Genomic DNA, 24,078 nt, shown 5'->3' with positions numbered 1-24,078 from the left:
TGTGAACGCGAACGTGAACCTCATGACGTCACGGGACGTCATATTGCTAATTCAAACCCTGCATTTCAGTGAAGTCATAGTCAATATTAATGTATACACGTACACGATACCTTAGCGACGACTCATGCCTCATAATGCAACAATGCTGAAGTACATATTGACGTATTAAACGTCGCCAAATGTATCAACTGCGGCAATCAAATGATATAATAATGTCATAAAATCAATAGCCTATCTCCCGTCGCTTTGCCGACAATTTCGTCGAGGATACTCGCAAGTGAATATAAGCTTACTCCTTAACGGTACAGGTCAGACCGAACAATGTATTCGTCGTGTGAGTATTGCTACGTTGATATTGATCAGAGTGTAAAACGGGTTTATGTACTTGCTACCGATATTACTATAACAAGGTATACATCAATAGCCAACACCCCAATCACACGGATTTGTTTTTTATTATACAATAAACGTATGAAATCGAGATTGACCCCGCACGCCTGCTAGATTTTTTACATCAGACAATGATATCAATTTCATTGATTGGTTGAATAAGCATCATTCGCTGACTACCTACAGGTAGTGTATTTCGCTCTTGATGTTGTGGGATTGCGAGTGAAGCTCACATCAGAGAGTCACTAAATATTCACAAAACGAAAGCTGGATATTTCGAGCAAACTTTCGCAACAAAGCAGGTAAAATTTTTGGTGCGTGCTCGTTTAGTGTTGATTTTTCACGCTGCCAGCGCCATGCAGAGAGAGAGGCCCGCAGTTGAAATGCAATAAAGTTCAGCCAAAGATGTTATAATGAAGTGAAAATTGTAATATATGAAAAAGGTTCACAGTGCAAAACCTGCCAAGGTTCGATTGTGAACGTGAACCACTAAATTCCCGAGGTTCACACACAAAACACGAACGTGCACCTCACGTTCACACCATCCCTACTGACCACCTATGGATGATGATCATAAAATGGACCAGCGATAGGTGAAGAGATGGACTGGGGAACTATAGGCATGCAGCTATGATCGAAATAGGGCCAACTAGTCAGCGTTGCTGCTCGAAAGTAGAAAATGAAAGGGCCGTGAAGTACTCAAGTAAGTAGTTTTAAAAAGTAGAGTTGGTCAAGAGTTTGCATACGTTTAGCAGGTGATGAGAGTTTGCTACTTACGGAATTCCGAGACGTATATTCGTCTGCCTGACTAACGCAAGATGACTCAGTTCGGTTTATTAACAATTTTTTCAGTTCAATAGTATGACCCATAATAGCATTCCATCATCATATTTTTAATATTTATCAAATCAATACAGCACCAGACTGCGATATAATGAAAAGATAGGAGGTTACCGAAACGACTTGGAGTAGTATTTTAATCAGACACCCACCTTGGCCTACGGTATGTAAATAGGAGGCATGCGCACTGGCTAAAAGAATAGGATAACAAAAGTAAAAAGCGACAAAATGAATGCTGCGTGTTTCAGTAGGCGAGATCGATATGTCAGATTGGGGTCCGGTAATCTTGAGAGCTAACTACTATTGATTCAGTAAAAATTGCTTGTATTTCGATTTGAATGTGTACATGCTCGACGACTGTCTGATAGCCGGGGAGATGCTGTTCCACTCTGCAGGTCCGGCATACTTGATACAGTGTTGGGATCAAGTCACTACCTTCGAGTCACGAGTCATTTCGAGTCATTGCACATTTTGACTCGAGTCAAGTCAAGTCAATCGATTTTCGAAGGTGACTCGAGTCAAGTCAAGTCACTCGATTTTTGGAGGTGACTCGAGTCAAGTCGAGTCAAGTCAAGTCAAGTCACGAGTCAAGTCACAATTCAAGTCAAGTTGCCTTTTCCAAGTATGAAGCATGATTACGTCATTGCATTTTGCTAGCTGTCTGTAATACAGGTTGAGTGGTCATTGATGTCGAACCGATTAACGAATATAGAGTTAAATATACACGCAAGAAGTCGCTGTATCGGTCACATATAGGCTACGTAGAACTGCTAAACTACGTAAGTAATTGCATACCCTCAGTTTATAGTCACCATCCAAAATAGAGAATAGAGAAACGAATTGATAGGATGCAATACATTACCTATTTACACATTGATATGATACAATTCGAGCCTGTGCCAATTGGTATGGACTATATGTAAACTATATTCGAATTCAATTTCAATAAAACAAGAGGTTTGGTTAAGGTAAGAACAGAGAAGTGAAATATACATTTTGCTATCAAATTACTTTACTATACTAGTTTACGACAAAGTAAGCTGTAAGCTTCAACTTCGTTTGCGGTCAATATATTTGTGAGAGTGAGAGAACAATGGAGGCTCAGTAAAACGTGTTTCTTGGTATACATTTATTATGGCTTCCATGTGCCATCAACCAGAGATGATATATAAGATGAAGCGGTCAAGCACGAGTGAAGCGGTCATGCACAGTTGGGTAAGGCATGACGTCATACCTTGCTACTTTACAGGGAAGCATCATCATAATACATACAATAACCCACGTAACATCCCCTTCTCAAAACATCACAAAATAATAGAAAACGAAGCGAACCGAATTAGGATATAAATTACAGCAACGAATCAAGTTGTAACATAGTCTTGCAAGTATGCCGGTCGAATTACCGTACGACTTGGCCTGCTGCTACTGGAACCAGATAACAACCCATTAGTGTCGCTGTTCACTACTGCTGGTCTGGCAATCGAAATGTCGTCAAAGTCAAATGCAACATGCGGGCGAGTTACAGTAGTTCGAATAAACTTTCTGTTGCGTCGGTAGATCGTTCCATCTGTCGCCTTAACAATGTACGATCGATCATTCAGTTGCTTAATCACCACCGCTTCGAGCCACAAGCCATTTTCTGTCCTTTTGAATCGAACCTGTTGACCAGGACTCAACAGGGCGAGGTCTTTTGCACCACGATTGTAATACTTTGCCTGTTTTCTTTTCCGATCCATAAGCGATGGAATGACATCAGAAACAATTTTCGGCTCAAGCAGTTTAGTTGCTATTGGCAACAAGGTCTTGGTGCGTCTTCCAAATAGCCTCTGTACTGGAGAGCCAGGAACAGTCTCGCCTGGAGTGTTCCTCCAATCCAACAGTACAATATTTATGTCTTTTTTGTCAGTTGTCGCTTTACGAAGTAACGATTTGAAGATTTTGACAGCTGATTCCGCCTTTCCGTTCGATTGGCTGTGTCCTGGAGAGCTGGTCACATGTTCAAACTCATATTCCTTTGCAAATGCCTCGAAGTCATGAGCAGCATAGCATGGACCATTGTCAGTAATCAATTTCTCGCAGATTCCATGACGTGCCATATGTGATTTTAAGCGGCGAATAACTGCTGTAGAAGTCTGTGAGGTTAGTCGATCTACCTCAAAATAATCCGAGTAGTGATCAACTGTAATCAAATAATGTTGTCCGTCAGATTCACATAAATCGCTACTGATTATTTGCCAAGGACGTCCTGGTACCGGATGTGAAATCAGACTTTCCTTCTGTTGGTTGGGTTGGTGTAAGCCACATGTGGGACAGCTTGATACGAAGTCCGTAATATCGTTAACCATGTTGGGCCAATACAAACATTCACGAGCCCGGCGTACACAACCTTGAATTCTAACATGACTGGCATGAAGTCGCTTGAGAATAGTGCCTTTTATGGACGACGGTATGACAATACGATCACCCTTCAGAACGATTTGATCCTGAAATGTCAACTCCACGTAACAAAACGCACGATCATTGAATGATCGGTCGCTCTCGCGGGCTACAGCAGCGTTTCGTGAACAATTCGAATATACGTGAGACACAGTGATTTTTATCGACACCGATTACTTGATGACTTGAAATTGACTCGTGAATTTTGCTCCGAGTCACGAGTCAATCCACATTTTTGATACCCCGAGTCAAGTCAAGTCAAATCATTTTAGCAAAGTGACTCGAGTCAAGTCAAGTCATACGAAAAAGGTGACTCGAGTCTGACTCGAGTCAAGTCATGACTCGAGTCATCCCAACACTGACTTGATAGAGCATTGTGTTTTCTTGTATTCCATCCTGAAAACATGGTAGTTATTCTTTCGAGGACGCGCGTGTTTAATAGTTGCGCGCTTCTGATTCCGAGGTGAAGTAGTCGTTTAAATATTTGGAACTGTGACCACAATGGAACTGATACATAAACTTGGCAATTTCCAGCTTCCTCGTGTCTTCTACTGTTGAACTGCACTGAACAAAGGCGGACAGCGGATATTGATTGAGCTCCTTTAATTTTTCTGGCGTTGTTGACAATGATGGTCGTTCGGTTGATATTGATGTATCAGTTATTTTCTATATTTGGGAACAATAGTTGCACCTTTTCACGTAAATTTGTTAAAATGTGGGGTGATTTTCTTTGGAGGAACTATAGAATGTAAACGTTGAATGGCAACGACAGATTTTGCTGCTTCGTTCCGCTTCGCTGAAGCTTTACTCAGAATTATTTTACGGCAGCTGCTGTAGGATTTTGGGCAATCCAAAAGTTGTCTTCCAGAGCTCAGAATTTACTGAATCTGGTCTTGATCGAAAGCTACTGTTGCACTGATTCCGAAAATGTAAATGAAAATATGACCAGGCACTGAACCGCTTAGAATTCGCCCTCCAAGTCTGAATTATCGGCATTGTCCGAACAATCGAAGAGCCGCAATGGGTCATTGTTATGGTCATTGTTTTACGGTCATCCGATTGTTCTGAACAATGCGGATTTTAGATGTTGAGGGTGATTTTTCATCTAAGTGCGGAGCCGGACCATATTTTGATTGGTATTTTCGAAATCAGTGCGACAGTAGCTTTCGATCAAGACCGGATTCAGTAAATTCTGAGCTCTGGAAGACCACTTTTGGATTGCCAGAAATTCTCCAGTAGCTGCCGTAAAATAAGTCTGAGTAAAGCTTCAGCGACGCGGAACGAAGCTGCAAAATCGGTCGCTGCCATTCCACGTTTATATTCTATAGAGGAACCATTTCGCCACTCTATACGCGCCTCCGTAAAAATAGGTGAAATGATAATCCGTACGGAGAAGATTACAGATCGCATGATTACAGATTGTTTAAGAAGACTTCAATTCAACAAAAACTCCACGAATGGTTGAATAAATCTACTGAAACTATGTTAGTGCGATATTTATGCGGTTCATTGATTTTCAATGTAGGACGTGGTGCCGAGGCTGCAACGTCATAACTAAAAACTCATATTTTTCATGCTTAGATGTACGACGTGTTTACTTTTTACGATTGCGGCGCGTTTTGTTTCCTGTGCAGTAGTTCCGGGTCGGCCTTTAAAATGTGTGCGATTTTTATTTGCCCCTCCTTATGCCTTATTCTCGCTATGATATTTGATGAATAAGCTTGTGGAATGAATGAAGGAATGAGAATGATGTGGGGCAGATGAATCGGCATTGATGTATTTGAAATACAGTATAGAATTCACGAACTGCATGCAAGTCGAAAATGTGTCTTATAAATTCGAATTGAAGGCAGCTCTCTTATGATTTTCGCCTCAAAAGATTTGACTGGGTTGAGGGTCACTATAGGGTCACGATTGGCGAGTGGTCATGGAGAGCTTAGGGAAATGTGACATGTGTATTGACGAAATGCCGACCTGTTCAAAATCGAATTATTGATTTTACTGCCTACGGCTATTGCTTGTCAATCTATATGTCGAATGGAATTAGGTTAAGATTCTCAGGCCGGTAACCCAGACATTTAACAACAATCACGCTATACGGAATAAAAATCATGCGATGTATGGTAATGTTACTTCGCCCCTGTGATAAGAATTAGTGTCTTACAAGTTGATGTAATCAAGTGATTTCCTATTATGGTCAGGCTTTCGAGATGCAGCTAATTCTTTAATAAATGAATATATGGATTGTTAAGGAAATTCATGACGTGTGAATTTTCCAGGGCCCTGTATAAGCTCATTAGCAACTGGCGCTATTGTGCAGCTCCATAAATCAGTTTTGAAGTCTCGCCTAGCCGACCATCTGTACCATTTTCCACAATGCCTGCGCCAAGGAAGAAGCCAAAGAACCCACCGGTTATGAGCCATGAGTTCGTGATCCAAAACCATGCCGATATCGTTTCATGTATGGCAATCGTGCTTATGGTTGGTCTCATGTTTGAAGTAAGTTTGACAGCATATCCAAGATCTGCAATATGCTAGGCTTATTTGATATTACTACTTTCCATTCCCACTGATGGATTTGCACAATTCAATTGCTGAATACTACAAGTTTTACTCAAAACATTTTTCCAGCTTACACTTTTGAACAGTCATGGCTCAAAGAAGGTTGTTTTATTTGTTATCAATTGAAATTGTACTGGACGATAAGAAAAAATTATTGCTTTTCTGCTGTTCATTTCCGTATTTTATGTGAAATACTTGTATGTTAATTGATTTACTATAGTACGAGTTGGATATTCTCAATATTTAATGTGGTGACGTAATTTAAGATAATCAAACTGACTAATAAGTGAACGACCCAAACCCAAGACTTGGTGCGTAACTTTCTCTTCACTTTGCAGGATGCTTTTACTTTACCATTTCGAAGCCATTTCTAGCAGCTCTGAAAGTCTTCAATTGCTAGCAGACTAAAGATGTTGATACTTTTTCAGATCACTGCTCCACTCTGTAAGTTGTTTGTCTTCCTGCAGTATGGTGTTAAGGAAGAGGACACTGACGAGGACGGCGAAGTTTATGGTTAGTCAGACATCATTGGCTCAATTTTAGTGTAACAGTTACTGTTATAGTCAAGATTTCAAATTGGTACTTTGAACTGCAGTGTTTAATTTAAGTTCATTATCTTGAGCTGGGTTTTGTGTGTTCCAGAAAAATTTCCTTCCGAATTTGGTAGAGGGTGGCTCGATGGATTCACACTCATCTTCCAAGCCCTTCTCTTCATTGTCATGCACGCCATTGTTCAGGAGTACGTGATTGATGTAAGTGCACAGATGTGCGTACATGAAACATTCACGGTTTTTCTTGTGAATTGCTTTGTAACTATGTATCTGTATTGAGCCGAATACTACATAACAACACCTAGCTTGTTACTTGTGCTCTTTACTCCAACTCTTACTATGCAACAGACCAACATAATGATATACAGAAGATGTAATGCTCCTCAATGTGCAGATGTCTGGGGACACAGTTTTAAGAAGATTGAATGATTCTCAATGCTATCAACATAGAAATAGTAGCAACTCATTGTTCATTTCAGAAAATGTCAAAGAAACTCCACCTTTCCAAGACAAAAACCAGCAAGTTCAATGAATCGGGACAGCTTAGCGTATGGTCCGGGGTATCGGCTATCTGGGCAGGATACACAGTGTATCAGGTAACTTCCAAGTTTCATTTGAAAGCAGTAGTAAGTAGCCTTATTTTCCGTGTGTTCAATTGCAGGCTGGAATTTGTGAAGACATCCCATCCCTATGGGTAGACTACCCTCATACGATCTTGGACTGGCCTTACAAACTATTCATGCTTGTCCAGGTATGTTTGGTATTGGTATAATCGAGTAAATATCCTCTAACCTACTTTGCTTGCAGATGTCGTATTGGATTCATATGTTTCCAGAACTTTATCTTCAGAAAGTGCGTAAGGAGGACATCTCGACGCGGGTGCAATATTACTCTCTGTACTTTGTGTTTATTGCCGTCGCATATGCTCTCCAGTGAGTTTGACGATAAGAATTTCCCGGAACTTGTTGTAACGTGATGTCTTTACAGCTTCTGGAAATTCTGCATGGTGGCGTTGATGTTTCATTATTCGATGGAATGCGTCTTTCATGCTTCGAGGATGTTGTATTTTGCTGACAAAAACGAACATGCTCAGATCGGGTTGGTGTATATTTTTTCGTTCTGTATAGGGATGTATGGCAGGAAAGATACACGTAATGGACTTTTTGCCTCAGTTGTGCATCAAGATGAATTATTTCCTTTTTCAGGTAGCCATTACTACCCTATTCCCATGTTGGAAATTTAGCAAATTCTATGCATTTGTGATACTAATATCAAACTTTGCTGTCAGTTAACTCCTGTGATATTTTTGACCCCACCTTTTTTTCGTCCAATTTTTGTGATCAAACCGTCGCAGTGGAATCAGAGGGGCTCGTGTCCATTTTTTAACATCTTGAGGGGACTAGCAACCCAAAAACCTGAATTTCGGACGGCTAACCCATTACTATGAAATTTTCACAGTTGCTAGATGTCGCTATGCTACAAACAAAAAACCAACAAAATCAGTTCAACCCTGCAGATTGTGGATTTTTTTGGATTTCAAGGACAGAATATGAACCGGCACGGGGAATGCAAAATCTCGATATTGTGAAGCCCTTTTTCCGATCTAACGCCATCTTTAGAAGTACCAGGACAGTGCTATGCTAAAATTTCAAGGATTATGTTCAACCCATCTCGTAGAAATTTCATTGAGAAATTTAATAATTAAAAAAAATCCTAATTTTTGTCATCAATTTGCTGTAAGTTTACTGCAACGTTCTGTACCTCTTGACATGGTAGATCTATGACTAAAAACTTTTAGCATAGCACAGGTCTGAATCTCAGCTTTTCAAAAAAAACCTGAGTGACACATTTACGACAGATATTTCATACGAATTTTTGGTTTACCGTGATGCGACGTAACAAAATATTACAATCGAGAAAACGACTAACAAACATTTGAAAGGTAAAAAGTCAATGAACAAGTGTTACCGATGTAATGATAAGAATGAGTTCCAGCATGCTAGAATGATCCATCAAATTTGTACCCGGAGATAATATAGATAGATATATTTTATAATGTCAAACCATATATTTTATAGAGTTATCGGACAAAACATGCGATCTTTTGTTTGGAACTTGAAAAAAAAAAAACCCGCAATTATCTAAGGAAAATGAAATTGAAATTTTGCAGTTTTTTTATTAATTGTTTGGGTAAAATAAGGCCATGGGGTGACAGCAGAGATACAATGTTAATATTTCCTACCAGAAACATGTTTATGTTGACACTATGTGTTGAAATTTGCAGTTTAGTGTGGCTGCAATCAAATGTTGAGCTCCAAGCATCGTTTATTTTCTTGACGTTTCATTTCTTTGTCAAACAAAAGAAATCTAGTTTGCGACTAGATTTGTTCTATTCAAATCCTCCCAGCATTCTCATCAATGGTTGAATCGCATGACATAGCAAGTCACAGTCTCCACGCAACGTTTGGATCGCTCGCAAATTTAAGTAACGCAATAAATTTTTATCCCGCCAGATTCAAAGTCTGGACCGTTCTGTACCCGGTCGTCCGATTTGTGTCGCTGTCTCTCACGGTGCTCGTGTTTTGGTTCGGTTTGCGGAATGCTCCTGAACAGGGAATTGATGTGGCGGCTGGAAATTTTAACAGCAGTTTTATCAGGTACGCCTACTGTTTAACTGCAATTTTTTTCCTGCTGTAATTGCAGCCAGACTCTGTGGTTATATATAGGGCTTGACGACATTGAGTAGACCCACCTGCTTGATTTGATTCCGAGTCATGTTTTTGAGGGTCACTCATTATGACGTTGTGGTTAGTTGAAAAGTCCGTATATAAAAATTTTGTGCGAGCACAAATAATGTAATGCCAGTGACACTTGAGCGGGAGTACACATACATAGTCTTGTGTACGTGTCCCCCTACACCTGGCATAGTGGGATTTGTACTTGCAGAAACATGTGCATGGCGGGAATGGCCACCCTGCAAATGTGGATGTTATGGCGGTACCTTCAGTTGAGGTCGCGCCGAAACAAGGAATATAAGCAGTTCACGGCGCAGTCTATTAAAAAGAAACCGGCAGCAAAGTCCAAAGGCTCGAAAGGAAAGCGTAAGTTACTTTGATCGTTTCAATTCTCTGTTCAATACATGGCCAGAGGGGGTCACTAATCAGTAATGAAGAATTCCTATTATTTTAGAGCAGTGATTCCCAACCACGGCTGCAAGGTAGATTTCTTGAGGCTCTGATTGACCTCTAATAATGCCACAAAAATATGATAGACGACAGTTGTGGTTTGTTTTTATGAATAGTTATAGTCAATTTCTGTATGTGAATGCAAAAATGAGGGATATTAGTTATGTCTAAAGCCGACAAAGGCTGCTTCTGAAAACCGGGAAAGAGAATTCTTACAGACTAGTGTCACACGCATGGATAAATACCTGTCAGAAAAGGACATATCTTGAGTTCTGCCGGTCGTCGACCTTCATATAGGCTACAGTCTCTGTGAAGACTAAATTTCGAGACAATTTTACTAACATCAGAATAACGGCTCATAGTCGAGTATGACTTGCAATAAGTCCAGTATTACTCAGCGTATAATCCCCCTCAAACTTGTGCATCAAGTGTTGGAATGTATGAAGAGCTATCACATTGCAACATAATAGTATGTTGTAATAATATGCATTTTCAGTTTATTTCAATGTATAGCCCTCGCCAATATGCGTCTATCAATGCTAAAATAACCGATATAGAATCTATAGAAGTCTATGTGCATGCTTTTGAATTAGATGGATGGTGAGTATAGCCTACTCGAGTGTTTTCATGCGGCTCCATACGTACTCTGAACTTTGAAATGCAACTCCGACATCCGATAAGGTTGGGAACCACTGTTATAGAGTATTTACATAGGCTTGGTCTACTTCACTACTAGAGCAGATACGTATTAGGCTTATCTACTTTCTTTGAAATTGCTACGTCTACTTGAGTACCAATGTCACCGCCTCTGTCCATCCCCTACACACCGAAAAAAGCCTGTTCTAATCTCCCTGTTTGGGAATATTGCGATATCTTTTGGTTCGTAGGTTTTTTCACTGACTTGTGCTGATTTTGCAGAAAAGAAGAGTGTCGATTCCGAAGAGGAGAGCAAAGTCAGCAACGGCAAGTTGAAGAAGAGCTGAGAAGATAACGGGCGACCGTGGCGCATTAAAACTGCAAATATTGACTGCATCTTGTCGCCGCCCTTGGTGGTCTGAAATAGGTAATAGAGATTTATGAATTGATTTTTTTTTTGGCAACTCGGTCCTATATTGTCGGTGTGCGCTGGCTATGTCAGCGCACGGGCTTACTGGTTGTTTAGTGAACACCGGTGCCTGGATTTATGCAGAACATTTCATAGCGTCGTTTGCGTGTCTGAATCGGTAGGTTGACTTGTGAACTGGGACACGGCCGGCCCAATTATATATTTCAATTGTTGTGGAGGCTACGCTTCAGACACCTTATTTCTCCATCCAGATTATATTGTGCTTCTTTGATGTTTCCGGCTGTGTCCCAACCTCTGGCAAGGTAATCGAACGATTCGTTGTGTAAGTGTGTGTTCTACTGTTCATCTATTCTTGTCTATGTGGAAGTGGATGAACTTGTTAATATATACTGTGCTTAGAGGGCACCTGGTTTCGACATCAGACCAATTTTATATCACGGAAAAGGCAATCCAATCATTTTTTGATAATTTATGCGGACTTCGATCGTTTTCTGCTTTTGGTGAATAAAAAAGGATTTTGAACGGGTATTTCTTCGTATTGTATGCTTCACCGAGTTAGCTGATGCGAACGAATTACTGGGCATTGTTTCTGTTTACGGGAAATGGAAATATGGCTCATGTTCATAATCCATCCATAAATCCAATCCATCTCCTCAGTTTTGAATGGTTTCCTGGAGATATATGCGAGGAACGTCTGTATCGTAGTAAAGGATTGAGGTAGTCGAAGTATCAAGTGATTCTACATCAGGTGTTAAGATTGAAGTTGTTCTGTCGGCTGTTTCTAGTCACTGTCATATTTTCAGTTCTGTTATAAAATTCATCAATAGTAACCAATGCTAACCGGTTTGCTGATCTAAAATTTCATGAGGGTTCTACAGAACCGGTGCCGACTGAATACTACCACTGTTCAATTCCAAATATCAAGTTATTAATATTATAATTGTAGAGTACAAGTAGCAATGTTACAAGCAGTGGTCAGTGTCTAATTTCACTAAATTTGAGCAAAATGCCAGTAATCTAATTCTGATGTTATTTGGAAAAGCTGAGAATTTTCTAGATTTCCAAGTCTGGTTACAAGCATTCGTAACCTATCTGAGAAGTTACGTAGTGAAAGTTCGAAGCAGATGCCTGACTTAGGCTACAGGTGGTTCGGGATCACGTATGCTTTAGTTTCGTTGCCTGGAATGCGATATAACTTCAGATAAGTGTAGCTTTCCGATTATATTCAGTGGTCGCTGTAGTTAAGTAGTACATGCGTATGGAAAGGAAAGGACGTAGTTTATTTTTGTCCTTGATGTTTTTGCGGCATATACACCGACTCATGATACACGTACACACGATCTGTGCATATGCATACCATGAGTGCATGATGTGCATATGCCGCTGGACAAGGAAGTGCAGATATAGACTTTGCGGCTTTCTAAGTCATGCACCACCCCTCCATGTTATCCCAGTAATGCATGAGCGCCAAGCAGGGAAGTCATGGATACCAGTGTTACTAATCACGTCTTTGGTCTGACCCGGCCGGGGATCCAACCCACGACCTACCGATCATGAAGCCGGACGCTTCACCATTAGCCTACGCTATTTCGATGCTCAGCTGCTAGCGAGCCTGGTGCTACTCCGCAAGATCTATACCTATAGTCTACATAGCCGGCCTACTTGATGAAGTTTTAAGGAGAATGGGATTGAATTAAAAACTTGATACGCAGAGAAATGTCTATGGAAATACTAATTTTATTGCCACAGTTACGGCATGTGCGCTTTTTGAACAGCTCAGCACCGCACAGTTACGTCGAAGTGACATGCAGACTTTTGGGTAAGTAGACCGAACGCCAATACTGTGCTGCTGTCATCGAATGAAAGTATAACACAACACTGATAATACAGTGTGCATCGTTTTATGTTGATGGTGTCTGTCTATGCAAGCAGCAATCAATTGTCACAGAAGCATAGCAGGCGCAACATGCTCTCAAGAGTTCAAGATGAGACCAGTGCTATCACAAGCTGTCAACTTCTGGATACAACTATTCGAAACAAAATCCCTATCCCACCCAACAGGCGCAAAATACAGTCTGAATTATGCTCGTCACTGAATCTGCATTCGGAAACATTGCAAATTATGATTTCGGTAATCGTTCATCCCTTCGTGATTAGGCTACACTGAATGCACTTGTGGCAGAATTTCTCGTATCTATGCAAAATTGCATATGGAAGACGTGAATGATCGGAGTTATATTTATTTGTCTGGCCAGGAAGTGATCCAAACATGAACTAGTAAAGAAATACATCCGAAGGGAACATGGCTATAACTTTGATTCGAGTCGCAATTTTTCTATGACGAAAATGGACTCTGCTTCTATCACTTTCTGTGCCGAGTAGCTTTTTGCACATGCTCACCTTTCAGCTTCTTCGGTGCACTGCGTGGTATTATCGCCGAACTGTTCTTTCTTTTCAACACCTGAAAAAGCACTGACTGATCCGTTCAGCATAAAAACATTGAAAACAGTAATTCATATCAAACTCACATATAGAAGAGGACATAGGCCTATATAACATATGACAGATTGAATCGAACAGTCCTGCAGCTTTGGACATTTTTAAATGTCTTAGCAGATCAAAATCAGCTATAGGGGAGATGTGGTAACGATGGATTAAAAATTGCAAAATAAAACACCACAGGTAACTATGATATACTGCCTCTATGTATGCCGGCGTGTTTCTGTTGTTAAGTGTTAGTTGGTCCAACTATTTTGCTTGATTCGGCTATGGTACCATAGGTCCCGCACCCTATAAATATTGTTCATTGAATTGAAAATAGTCCCCTCGAGGATATGGTATTAAGTCAAAAATATGTGCCATTATAGGTACGCTGATATTGCGGGTTTGTTAGTCTGGAAGGTGATTATGTCGATCCAAAATCATTTTATATCCCCTAAAACAGTGGATCCAAACCTTTTTAGACACCCCCCTCCCTTTATGATAGTGAAAAATTTCGCGCCCCCCTTATCGTCATATCACAAAATCCAACCGGGATGCTAGCAACCTCAGATGTTTGATGGCATGGAAGGTTATGACTGTTGATGACAGAATTAAAAATATGAAATTCGGTCTATATACAGAGACACGCGTGAATTGGAGGTAATTCGCGCAGAGCGCGAAAAATGTTTTCAATTGACCGCTTCTTCGCGCCCCCCTTCAGATGCTCTCACGACCCCTAGGTTGGGAACCACTGCCCTAAAACGTAAATTATTTGTCACAGACCCCATAACTCAAGCAGGTCGATTTTTTTGCATGTCAGGACGCAGGTCGAAGTTTTTTGCATGTCAGGAAAGATTCTGCCAGCATGCCTTTGTAGACAAAGTCGCGTACTGTAATCATGGGATTATCACAGATAGTTTTTCAAGTATTTTTGGTCCCAGTGTCTCATCGGTACCACATCTCCCCTATGCATGGAAATTACCGCGCGGAGACTGGTAGTCATCCGAAAAAAAGAGATGCTGGGAATTTGGAAAGACATAATTCTTTCGAAATTCAGTACCAGCAATTCATCAGAAAATATGCAGGCAACAGTCGTGTAATAATCGGATAATTAGGTCCCCCTCTTGTTGACATCATGTTACGCTTTGTTGACAGAAGAAACACTTGCAAATTTTTCTGTAATCATAATCGTAATCGCGTGATTCAGAAGTGATCGTGATCGCAATCGATTACATTCATGAAGTAATCATTTCATGTCTGGTACCATAACTGAAGGGGCCACTGCTAAATTGCTGCCTTGAGCGACTACTTATCTATGCGTCATGCGAATCATGATTTTTCAAGTCCACTTTACATAAGAAAAATGGTTATTTGCACATTAGAATGACATATTATATATTTCAAGATGGGGTGCGAGGACTGGTTAGTGATTTCAATGGTTCAAAGGTTAAGAACCACTGCTTTGGTGTGATGGTTGCGTAAGTTCAAATAAATACCGTTTCATTTCGCAGTTTCAAAGTATCCTTGCTGTTATCAGGTAGGCTGACTTCCACCGTCATCGCAACCGCCAGTGATGGGACAGCTTGTGGCTTCACCGACTCCAATGGCATCTCCGTGAGCGCGAGTGCCTTCAGGTGGAAATGCTCCGTGCTCAATTTCTGTAACATCATCAAAATGCAAAAGTAACTGCTGCTATGCCATATTGACACATGCAGTTACGGACTCGCACAAAACAAAAAATGCAGAGTTTCCTAACAATCAAACTTTGGCCAGATCAGTTACCAAAATGAACCACTGCCCGTCATTGTTCATATAAAACCGTTCCCGGTCGCGTGCCACAGAGTTTTTGCTAAATTGCTCTTCCCTAATTAACCAATAATTTGTCAATTCTATCCTTCTACGCACAACAATCAGCGTGGTGACAGGCGATTTCAATTGGGACATCGAATATTCAGCTCATGCCTGTGGCTGTTACACCTTATATTCTTCCACTGCTCCCTTTGGAAAATACATTACATTGAATGAGTATTTGCTAATGACACCTCTATCCAGGGTTGCAAACAAGCCACTAAGCTCCGAGTCGCACGCCAATGTCACCTTTGTGTAACTCTGGCGAATTGAAAATGGATCGACTGGACCAGATTCAAGTCGGATTCCAAGTCAGAGAGCCCCCCAATTTCTCCTAAATTTACGTCAATTAAAATCAGTTATTTATGGGAATTATTTGTTGTACGCCAGATTTTATGCCGTTTCGCCACTTTACATACGACTTATCAATTTGATGCTCATTCCTGCTATCTGCAGATTCGAGCAAGGTAAAAATATTAGCGCCCCCCGTACTCAACCCAAAAAATCCTCAAAGAGGGAATGAGGGTGTTGGCAATAAGGGGTTTGTGGTCAGATATATACTCCGTGGGCAATGGCAGGCATCTCTCGTCTGGATTTGGATAGGCCTTTCGTCGATTCAGGTTCAGTCATGATTTTGTGCGCTCGTTATAGTAGGCCTTAATTAATCAGTGGTTCCCAACCTTTTTCGACTCATCGCCCCCTTAATCAAGCTTGACACAAATTTTCGCCCGATATTTACGGGTCCGAAAAAGAGGACATATAAACAGTAAATTTATTGATCTGAATTTGATCGCTGGTGAAATGACCAAAAAGGTTCATGTAGGTGGACGGAGAATCGGTTTCCGCGTCTATATCTTCTGTTGGGTTGACTTTTTTCAAGTCATATGCAGAAGAAGCCGGTTTCACGTCCAATTTTTTGGCCGTGTTAATAAATTATATGGACCCCCAGTCCCCCACTTTGGTCTTTTGGCTTCATTGTTTCTCAAAATAGCCCACTGGGGGCGATATCGCCACGTCGGGAATGACTGGCCTAAATGCTCGAACTTGAGACAGTCACCGACATAGGTCATTTGAACTTACGTCAAACATGCTTTGGAAACTTTCACACTTCGGAAGTGAGGAACCGCATTCCTCGCATAGAAGTTCGTATGTAGCCTCGAAATTTTCATTTTCTTCCTTCAGGCTGTCCATACCCGATTTTAATTTTTCATTTTCTTTCTTCAGGCTCTGTATACCAAAAATATTCAAGAACCCCTGCTCCATAGTATATATAAGCTCCGTGAAGTAAAGCGAATACATATTCATTATTCATCTTTGTATAGTAGGTTTCCTTCAAAGAGCCAATACAGACATCGCAGTAATAGTCAGCAATTGATATATTTCAGATGTGGTGGATCAAAGTGATTACCAATTTGGCTATATGTTACGACTTCAATTGATAACCAGTCTATTGTATTCAAGAAGATAACTGCAATGGCATAGCTGTTATACTGTATATTAGGGCTGTTCAAATTTTCTTTTCAAATCGTTCTTGCTACGTGATTAAATCGCTAGGTTGCCTAAAAAAAACGATGCACACCAAATCTGACTAAATTCCAACCAGTAGATGCCGAGTTCTTCCAAATTGAAATTTCGGCCATTTTTTAAATTATAGTATTTACGATGTGCAAATTTTGTCACTCCGACATGACTAAAAATCGTGTTGAAGTACAGAGATGCATTTCCACCCGTTAACATTTTGACAAGGGCCAACGGTAGAGTTTGGATATAGACGACGCCTGGCTCGCCCGCTTGGCTCTCTTTAGGAACGAACACCAGTAAATGACGTCACAACGACACATTTCTTTCTATATTTCGGACTTGGTCGACCTCATTTACTGGCGTTCGCTCCTGAGGAGAGCCAGTCAAAAAGCTTCGAGTCGAATTAATTTGGCAACATCAACGTATGTCTGATGCAATATTTCTCAAGTGATAGCTAATATCTATATTCTTTGTCGGTCCAATGTAGATTTCACGAAGTCTCAACGGAGCTGTATATATAAATATGTATGAATAATAAGTGTGCTATTAGCGAAAAGGGTGTATTACCACCTGTGTACGATCCCTGGTATACGGGTGTGATATACAGTTATACAACCATGGCACACGAAACCAGAACCTGCCTCAGACTTATTCATACCTTGGTATAAATCGAGTTCAACATTGCAATCAAAACTATGCACGCGCGTATAGGCACGTAGAATTTATGATCACGATATAATTATGAGTTAGGTTCTGCTTTCGTGATCCATATTTTTCGGTCCTTTCGGTGTGAACACAGTCCCTTTGGGTGTGAACACACTCTCTTCCCGCTAAGAGTGTGAGAGATCTGGTTAGGGTTCTGCTTTCGTGATCCATTATTTTCGGTCCGTTGGGCGTGAACACACTCTCTTCTCGCTAAGAGTGTGAGATCTGGTTAGTTTTATTTGTATTTTTATCAATTCCAAACACCACAGGATTGCGATAAGATTAAAGGATATGAAGATGCCGAAACGACTTCGAATAGTATTTCAATCAGAGCCGATATACTTTGGGATCATGATAAACCTGGAAAATGTAACCTATGTGACAGGCACCTCATCAGGCTGGATTTGAATTAGCATTTAGTCGATTTAGGTCGAGTCATGTTTTTCTGTGTTCGTTAGTAGGCGTAAATGCTAAAGCCTATGACCTAGGGATGGTGCGAACGTGCGGTTCACGTTCGCGTTCCGTGTGTGAACCTCAGAAATTCAGAGGTTCAAGTTCACAAACGAAACTTGGTAGGTTCTGCACTGTGAACCATTTTCATATATTTCAATTTACAGTTCATTATACCATATTTGGTGTAAAGTTATTTCATTTCAACTTCGGGTCACTATATGCATGGCGCTGGCAGCATAAAAAAATTACACGCTAAACAAGTATGCACCTTGACAATCTCAATTATTTTACTTGCTTTGTTGCAAAAGGTTGCTCGAATATAGTGTCTCTCTGCTGTGAGCTTGATCCGCAATCACACATCCAAGAACGAAATACACTACATGTAGGTAGTCAGCGAATGATGCTTATTCAACAAATCAATTAAGTTGATATCATTGTCTGATGTAAAATATCTAGCAGGCGTACGGTATCAATCTTGATTTCATATGTTTATTGAATCATAAAAACCAAATCCGTGCGATTGGGGCGTAGGCTACTGCTGTATAACTTGTTAATGTGGTAATATCGGTTTTTACACTGTGCTCAATAACAACGCAGCAATACTCAGACGCCGAATACATTGTCCGGTCTGGCCTAGACCGTCAAGGCGTAAGCTTATACTCCCTTGCAAGACCTCGTCGAAATTGTTGGCAAAACGACGGGAGATATTGATTTTATGGGATTAATACAAGATTTGATTGCTCCAGTTGATGCATTTGGCGACGTTTGAAACGTCAATATGTACTTCAGCATTGTAACATTATGTGGTCCGAGTTGTCGCTAGGTATATAGCAGTGGTTCCCAACCTTTTTCGACCCATCGCCCCCTTTTCAAGGTCAACACCGATCATCGCCCCCCAAATTTTGTGTACCGAAAATTGGGCATACAAACTGTAATCACCGGCGGGTTGACTAAAAAAAAGGTCAAATTTTCGGCTCGATGTCTAATTTGACACACTTTTGTAACTAAATTTCCGTGGGTTGACTAAAAAAAATGTCAGCCGTTTAACGCGTCATCGCCCCCCTATCGCCCCCTTTGCTGTTTTCGCCCCCCTGTCGCCCCCTTCGTCATTTTCGCCCCCTAGACCGCCAAATCGCCCACGTTGGGAACCACTGGTGTATAGGTTATCACTTCACTGAAATGTAGGGTTGGAATTAGCAATATGACGTCATGTGACGTCATGCGGTTCACGTTCGCGTTCACACAGAACCTTTTAAAAAGGTTCGCGTTCAGACGAACCTGAACCTTTCAGAGGTTCACACTAGGGATGGTGTGAACTTGAGGTCACGGTCACGGTCACGTTCTGTGTGTGAACCTCAGGAATTTAGAGGTTCAGGTTCACAAACGAACTTTGGTAGGTTCTATGCACTGTGAGCCTATTTCATATATTACAATTTTACCTTCATTATAACATCTTTGGTTGAAATATATTGCATTTCAACTGCGGGCCACTCTATGCATGGCGCTGGCAGCATAAAAACAATCAATACTAACCGAGCATGCACCTTGACAATCTCAAAAATTTTACTTGCTTTGTTACAAAAGTTTGCTCGAAATATCCAGCTTGACTCCCTGCTATGAGCTTGACCCGCAATCACACAACATCAAGAGCGAGATACACTACACGTAGGTAGTCACCGCGAATGATGCTTATTCAATATTCAACCAATCAATGAAATTGATATCGTTGTCTGAGGTAAAAATGTAGCAGGCGCACGGATTCGATCTTGACTTCATATGTTTATTATATCATAAAAACGAAATCCGTGCAATTGAGGTATTGGCTACTGCAGTGTAACTTGTTAATGAGGTGATATCGGTAGCAAGTATAGAAAAGAAACCCGTTTTACACTCTGCTCAATATCAACGTAGCAATACTCAGACGCCGAATACATAGTTGTCCGTCTGGCCTAGACCGTTAAGGCGTAAGCTCATATTCCCTTGCAAGTCATCGTCGAAATTGTCGACAAATCGATTGAAGATATTGGTTTTATGGGATCATTATATGATTTGATTGCCCCAGTTGATACATTTGGCGACGTATAAAACGTCAATATGTACTTCAGCATTGTGGCATTATGTGACTTGTGTCGTCGCTAGGTATCGCGTACATTGATATAAGCTTGCACTTCACTGAAATGCAGGGTTGCAATTAGCAATATGACGTCACGTGACGTCATGAGGTTCGCGTTATCGTTCACACAGAACCTTTTAAAAAGGTTTGCGTTCACATGAGCCTGAACCACTGTCATAATTGTGTAAATTCTTTCCAAAAACATGTTGTATGAGCTTATATGGACGACTGCCACCCTAGCCAACGTCTACGATATGGGATCGTTCGGAACCTCAAAATAGTCGGTTGAACAGCTATATACGTAGATCTTTCGTCAAATGAGCTAAATTTACCCTACATTTTTAATTGTGAATGTCAATCCACTACGTCATAATTGAATATTTGTGACGTCACGACTTAAAAAACATATTCTAAACAAGAGCCTTGTTTTGAACATGTTTGTTTTAAATTGATTTTTGTTTTGAATAAAGCCCTAATTATAACTATCATTTTCAACTTACATTAAACTTGCTTTGGAGACTTTGGCACTTTTGGAGCGACGAATCGAATTCCTCGCACAGAAGTTTGTTTGTAGCCTCGGATTTTTCATTTTCTTCCTTCAGGTTCTGCATATCTGAATTTAGCTTGATCAATTGTGTTTGACACTGCGAAAAGAAACAATTGAATAGAACACTGCAAACACATTGTGAGGATCTTTGCACCTCCTGCACTTTCTTTTTCAACTTGAACGGGTCCAATTCGTCCTCGCTGCAATTTTGCATAAATATCTTTCGAACCACCTGTCAAAGATATCGCAATAAATTATTTCGTAAGCTATATGGTGATACAATTATAATTCATAAATTGCTCTTGAATATGAGGTGCAAACTGTAACCCAATATCACGCATCGACCTAGAACATTATTTGGCTCTTGGTCAGCTGCCCGATATCTGATCATGCAAAATGAACCACTTCGAAAATATTTTATGTGAAAATCACGGATTATCATCAGTAGCGAGTTCACTACAATTTGCCATTACCAAGATTACCGGCACGCATTTACAGACGTAATATATATAAATATGTAAATAAAGACTGTACCCGGTTGCTAGTCAACTCTGATCTGCATTGTGGACATGTTTTAATTGATCCACATTCCAAGAACCACCGTGAAAGACATTCTGCATGGTAAACATGTCCGCAAAATGTTACACTGATATTCTAAATTCAAAGAAAATACAGTAAATTGAAGGGTACATTGTCCTCGATTCGACGTTCACAATACTAACCTGATCAGACGCAAGAAAAATTTGAGTGCAGATTATGCACTTTCCTCTCATACTTCACTTTACTGTATATTGTTGACAATTTTATCTCTATAAAACATCACAAGATCACGACACAATAAAAAAAGGTGTAGAAACGACCTGAGAGTAGTGTTTGAAATCGGACACCATAAACCGGTCATTTCCAAACTGTGTGTCATCACGAGATATTTTGTAATTTGGTCAAGAACTGTACGAATATTTGAAATGAGGCATGCAGACAAGCGCATGCGACTTGAAATATCTCCGACTGTTTAAAAATACGCTAAATAGGCACTGCAACATTCAACCTTCCATCAGTAGACATAAAGTTTATACCAGTGGCTCTTGACCTTTTTTTCTCCAGCGCCCCCTTGCAAAAATTGCCTAGGTCTGGCGCCCCCTATTTTAAGGAATGTAGTAAAAACAATGGGTAAGTGATAGAAGTCCGGTTTCGCACTGGGACTTCCCTATTAGACCATTCGACTAATTAACGGTATAATTGTATGTGCTATTTTCGGAATCAAATCCAGGTTGTTAACAACCATCGGGTAAGGCCACAGGTTCACTGCATTTGGTTCGAAAACGATGTACACATTGTACACATCCCAAATTCTCCTCTGCGATTGGTAATACGGGCGAGTTAATTTATTGGGTATTGTTTTATTGCTTTGCGTGTAGGATTGCATTTAAAACAAAAATAAATTTAAAACAAATAGTTTCAAAACAAGGCCTTGTTTAAAACATTTTTTTATTGTTTTCTTCGTGTTTTTTTCAAGCCATGACATCACGAATATTCAATTGTGACATCATGGTGGATTGACATTGACAATTAAAAATATAGGGTAAATACAGCTTCTTTGACGAAACATCTGTACTTTGCTGTTGAATAGACTATTTTGAGGGTTCCAACCATCCCATATCGGTATGCGTCGGCTACATCGGGAAATTGTCCGTAGGCTCATACAACATGTTCTTTGCAAAGTAGTCATTCATTTAGGGCATAATTTTACAACCTAAAAAAATTTTAAGGCCTTTGTTTAAAACACTGTTTAAAACATGTTTTAAGCGAAGTGTTTTAAAACACCCTTTGTTTTAAATGCAACCCTATTTGTGCGACTACTAAATCAACTGAGAGTGGGGTAGAGATTCGCTCACATCGAACTGCACCAAGCTCTTAACTTTAACATGAATGGGGGTAACAACACTAAGCAGTATCATCCTTTATGATACGATAAAGAAATATTCTGGCGATTTAGTTTTGTAGCTCTCAAATACAAGTAAGTGTATATTTAGTTAATCATTTTGACCAAAAAGCTTCAAAACATCTTAATGTACAAATAAGGGCATCATGCACTCTCAAGTTGTACAGTATAGCCTGCAGTGTCTTTTCGATTTCGACGCGCAGTGCGCTGCAGAATGCCATCCCTATAGTTCAAAACATTTTGTGGAAAATAACCCGCGCTATCAGTATAAGTATCAGTTTCGACATCTTCCTGTCTTTTCTTATATCGCAGTTTTGTGATGCTTTGAAATGATGAAAATATTTATGAAATGACGTTGATAATTCGGTAGTTCTCAAAAATTCTTCAAACACGATAGATAGTGAAAAATACCTCGTACCCCTAAAAGTCATATCACAAAATGCAACCAGTATTCTTACAATCCCAACGGAAAGTTTAATGGCATATAAGGTTATGATTGTTTCTGAGAGAATTCTCAAATATGGAACTCGGACTATACGCAGAGCAACAAGGGTAAACGCGCAAAGCGCGGAAAAAATTCAGTTGATCGCACCTTCGCGCCCCCAACAGTTTCATAACCACTGGTTTAGTTGAAATTTAAAGAAAATTTTATGCTACCACGAAGAATATAATGCCTGTTCTACACGAGGTTAATGATAATTTGGTCTCTTTTTCGACCAGACCTATTCCATTGCACTTTCTGACAATGCTGTGGGGTGATCACCACTTGTCGACTTCACATATATGTTATTTCCACAAACGTGCGTACAGCTTCCATTACATGTTTCGTATGCCACGATGATAACGATCCAGTTTTCAATACTTCCACAGTGGAAGATAATATCGGAACAACAATTTTCGTTGACAAATTGACTGCTATTGGCTACGTTCTTATAATTTCAATACTCGAATGAATCGTCTCTCACTTCTCGACTGGGACGATACTGTCCTGACTTTCACCCTATATCCAATGACCAAAAGAACGTAGAACGCCGAGTCCAATACTGCTTTAATATAAGCTGGACGTATAGAACCTAATAGCATCTCGGCTATTAAGGAATGGCTACACCCTCGACCGCGGGTGCAATACAATGTCACGTAATAATTACCTAAACAATGATTACCAACACCACATTCTCCACGCCAAAATGCTATTTACGAATTACCAGACGACTCGTTGTTTACGCAAAGTGGAAACGGACTGCCCATAGCCATCGGGAGACTTTCGAAGTCTTGGCGAAATCCGTAGAGTCTGAGCTTCAGAGTCTCCGCATCCTACAGTCCAGCGGTTCTCAACCGGGGGTCCGCGAAGCATTTTCAGGGCGTCCACGAAACCTCTAAATTTGCAAAATGATTAATACCGTTTTTATTTTAGGGAAATCACGAGGCATTTTTGCTT

General features: G+C 40.3%; 2 protein-coding genes across 3 annotated transcripts in view; one reads left to right on the top strand and one right to left on the bottom strand.

Moving 5' to 3' along the window:
• The window catches only part of LOC145445601 (gephyrin-like), a 105,293-nt gene extending 93,735 nt beyond the window's left edge, over nt 1-11,558 (top strand). The window contains exons 19-25 of the mRNA XM_080323796.1: nt 7,259-7,375; nt 7,441-7,530; nt 7,587-7,711; nt 7,767-7,877; nt 9,293-9,436; nt 9,726-9,880; nt 10,883-11,558. Of these exons, the coding sequence (XP_080179922.1) occupies nt 7,259-7,375; nt 7,441-7,530; nt 7,587-7,711; nt 7,767-7,877; nt 9,293-9,436; nt 9,726-9,880; nt 10,883-10,947 (807 nt within the window). The 3' untranslated portion in view covers nt 10,948-11,558. The remainder of the gene's footprint in view (nt 1-7,258; nt 7,376-7,440; nt 7,531-7,586; nt 7,712-7,766; nt 7,878-9,292; nt 9,437-9,725; nt 9,881-10,882) is intronic.
• A 1,696-nt stretch (nt 11,559-13,254) lies between these two features.
• On the bottom strand, nt 13,255-23,726 carry LOC145445625 (uncharacterized). 2 transcript variants are annotated; one of them, XM_080323828.1, is made up of 8 exons: nt 23,606-23,726; nt 21,421-21,507; nt 21,233-21,352; nt 20,853-20,930; nt 20,652-20,795; nt 16,440-16,586; nt 15,014-15,169; nt 13,255-13,491 (listed from the first exon to the last, which is right to left on the bottom strand). In XM_080323828.1, exons 2-8 carry the CDS (start codon nt 21,469-21,471, stop codon nt 13,393-13,395), a joined length of 795 nt encoding a protein of 264 aa, XP_080179954.1. In that variant the 5' UTR covers nt 21,472-21,507; nt 23,606-23,726; the 3' UTR covers nt 13,255-13,392. The 2 variants fall into 2 exon arrangements, with proteins under 2 accessions (XP_080179954.1, XP_080179953.1); XM_080323827.1 differs by having other exon boundaries at nt 15,008-15,169; nt 23,606-23,719.
• Between the last annotated feature and the right edge of the window lie 352 nt (nt 23,727-24,078).

The sequence above is a fragment of the Botryllus schlosseri genome, chromosome 8 (genome assembly GCF_051294905.1).
Source record: "Botryllus schlosseri isolate E-star chromosome 8, Bs_hap1, whole genome shotgun sequence".
Classification (NCBI taxonomy): Eukaryota; Metazoa; Chordata; class Ascidiacea; order Stolidobranchia; family Styelidae; genus Botryllus; species Botryllus schlosseri.
The sequence above is the reverse complement of the archived record's forward strand: the minus strand, read 5'-3'. Positions and strand labels throughout refer to the sequence as shown.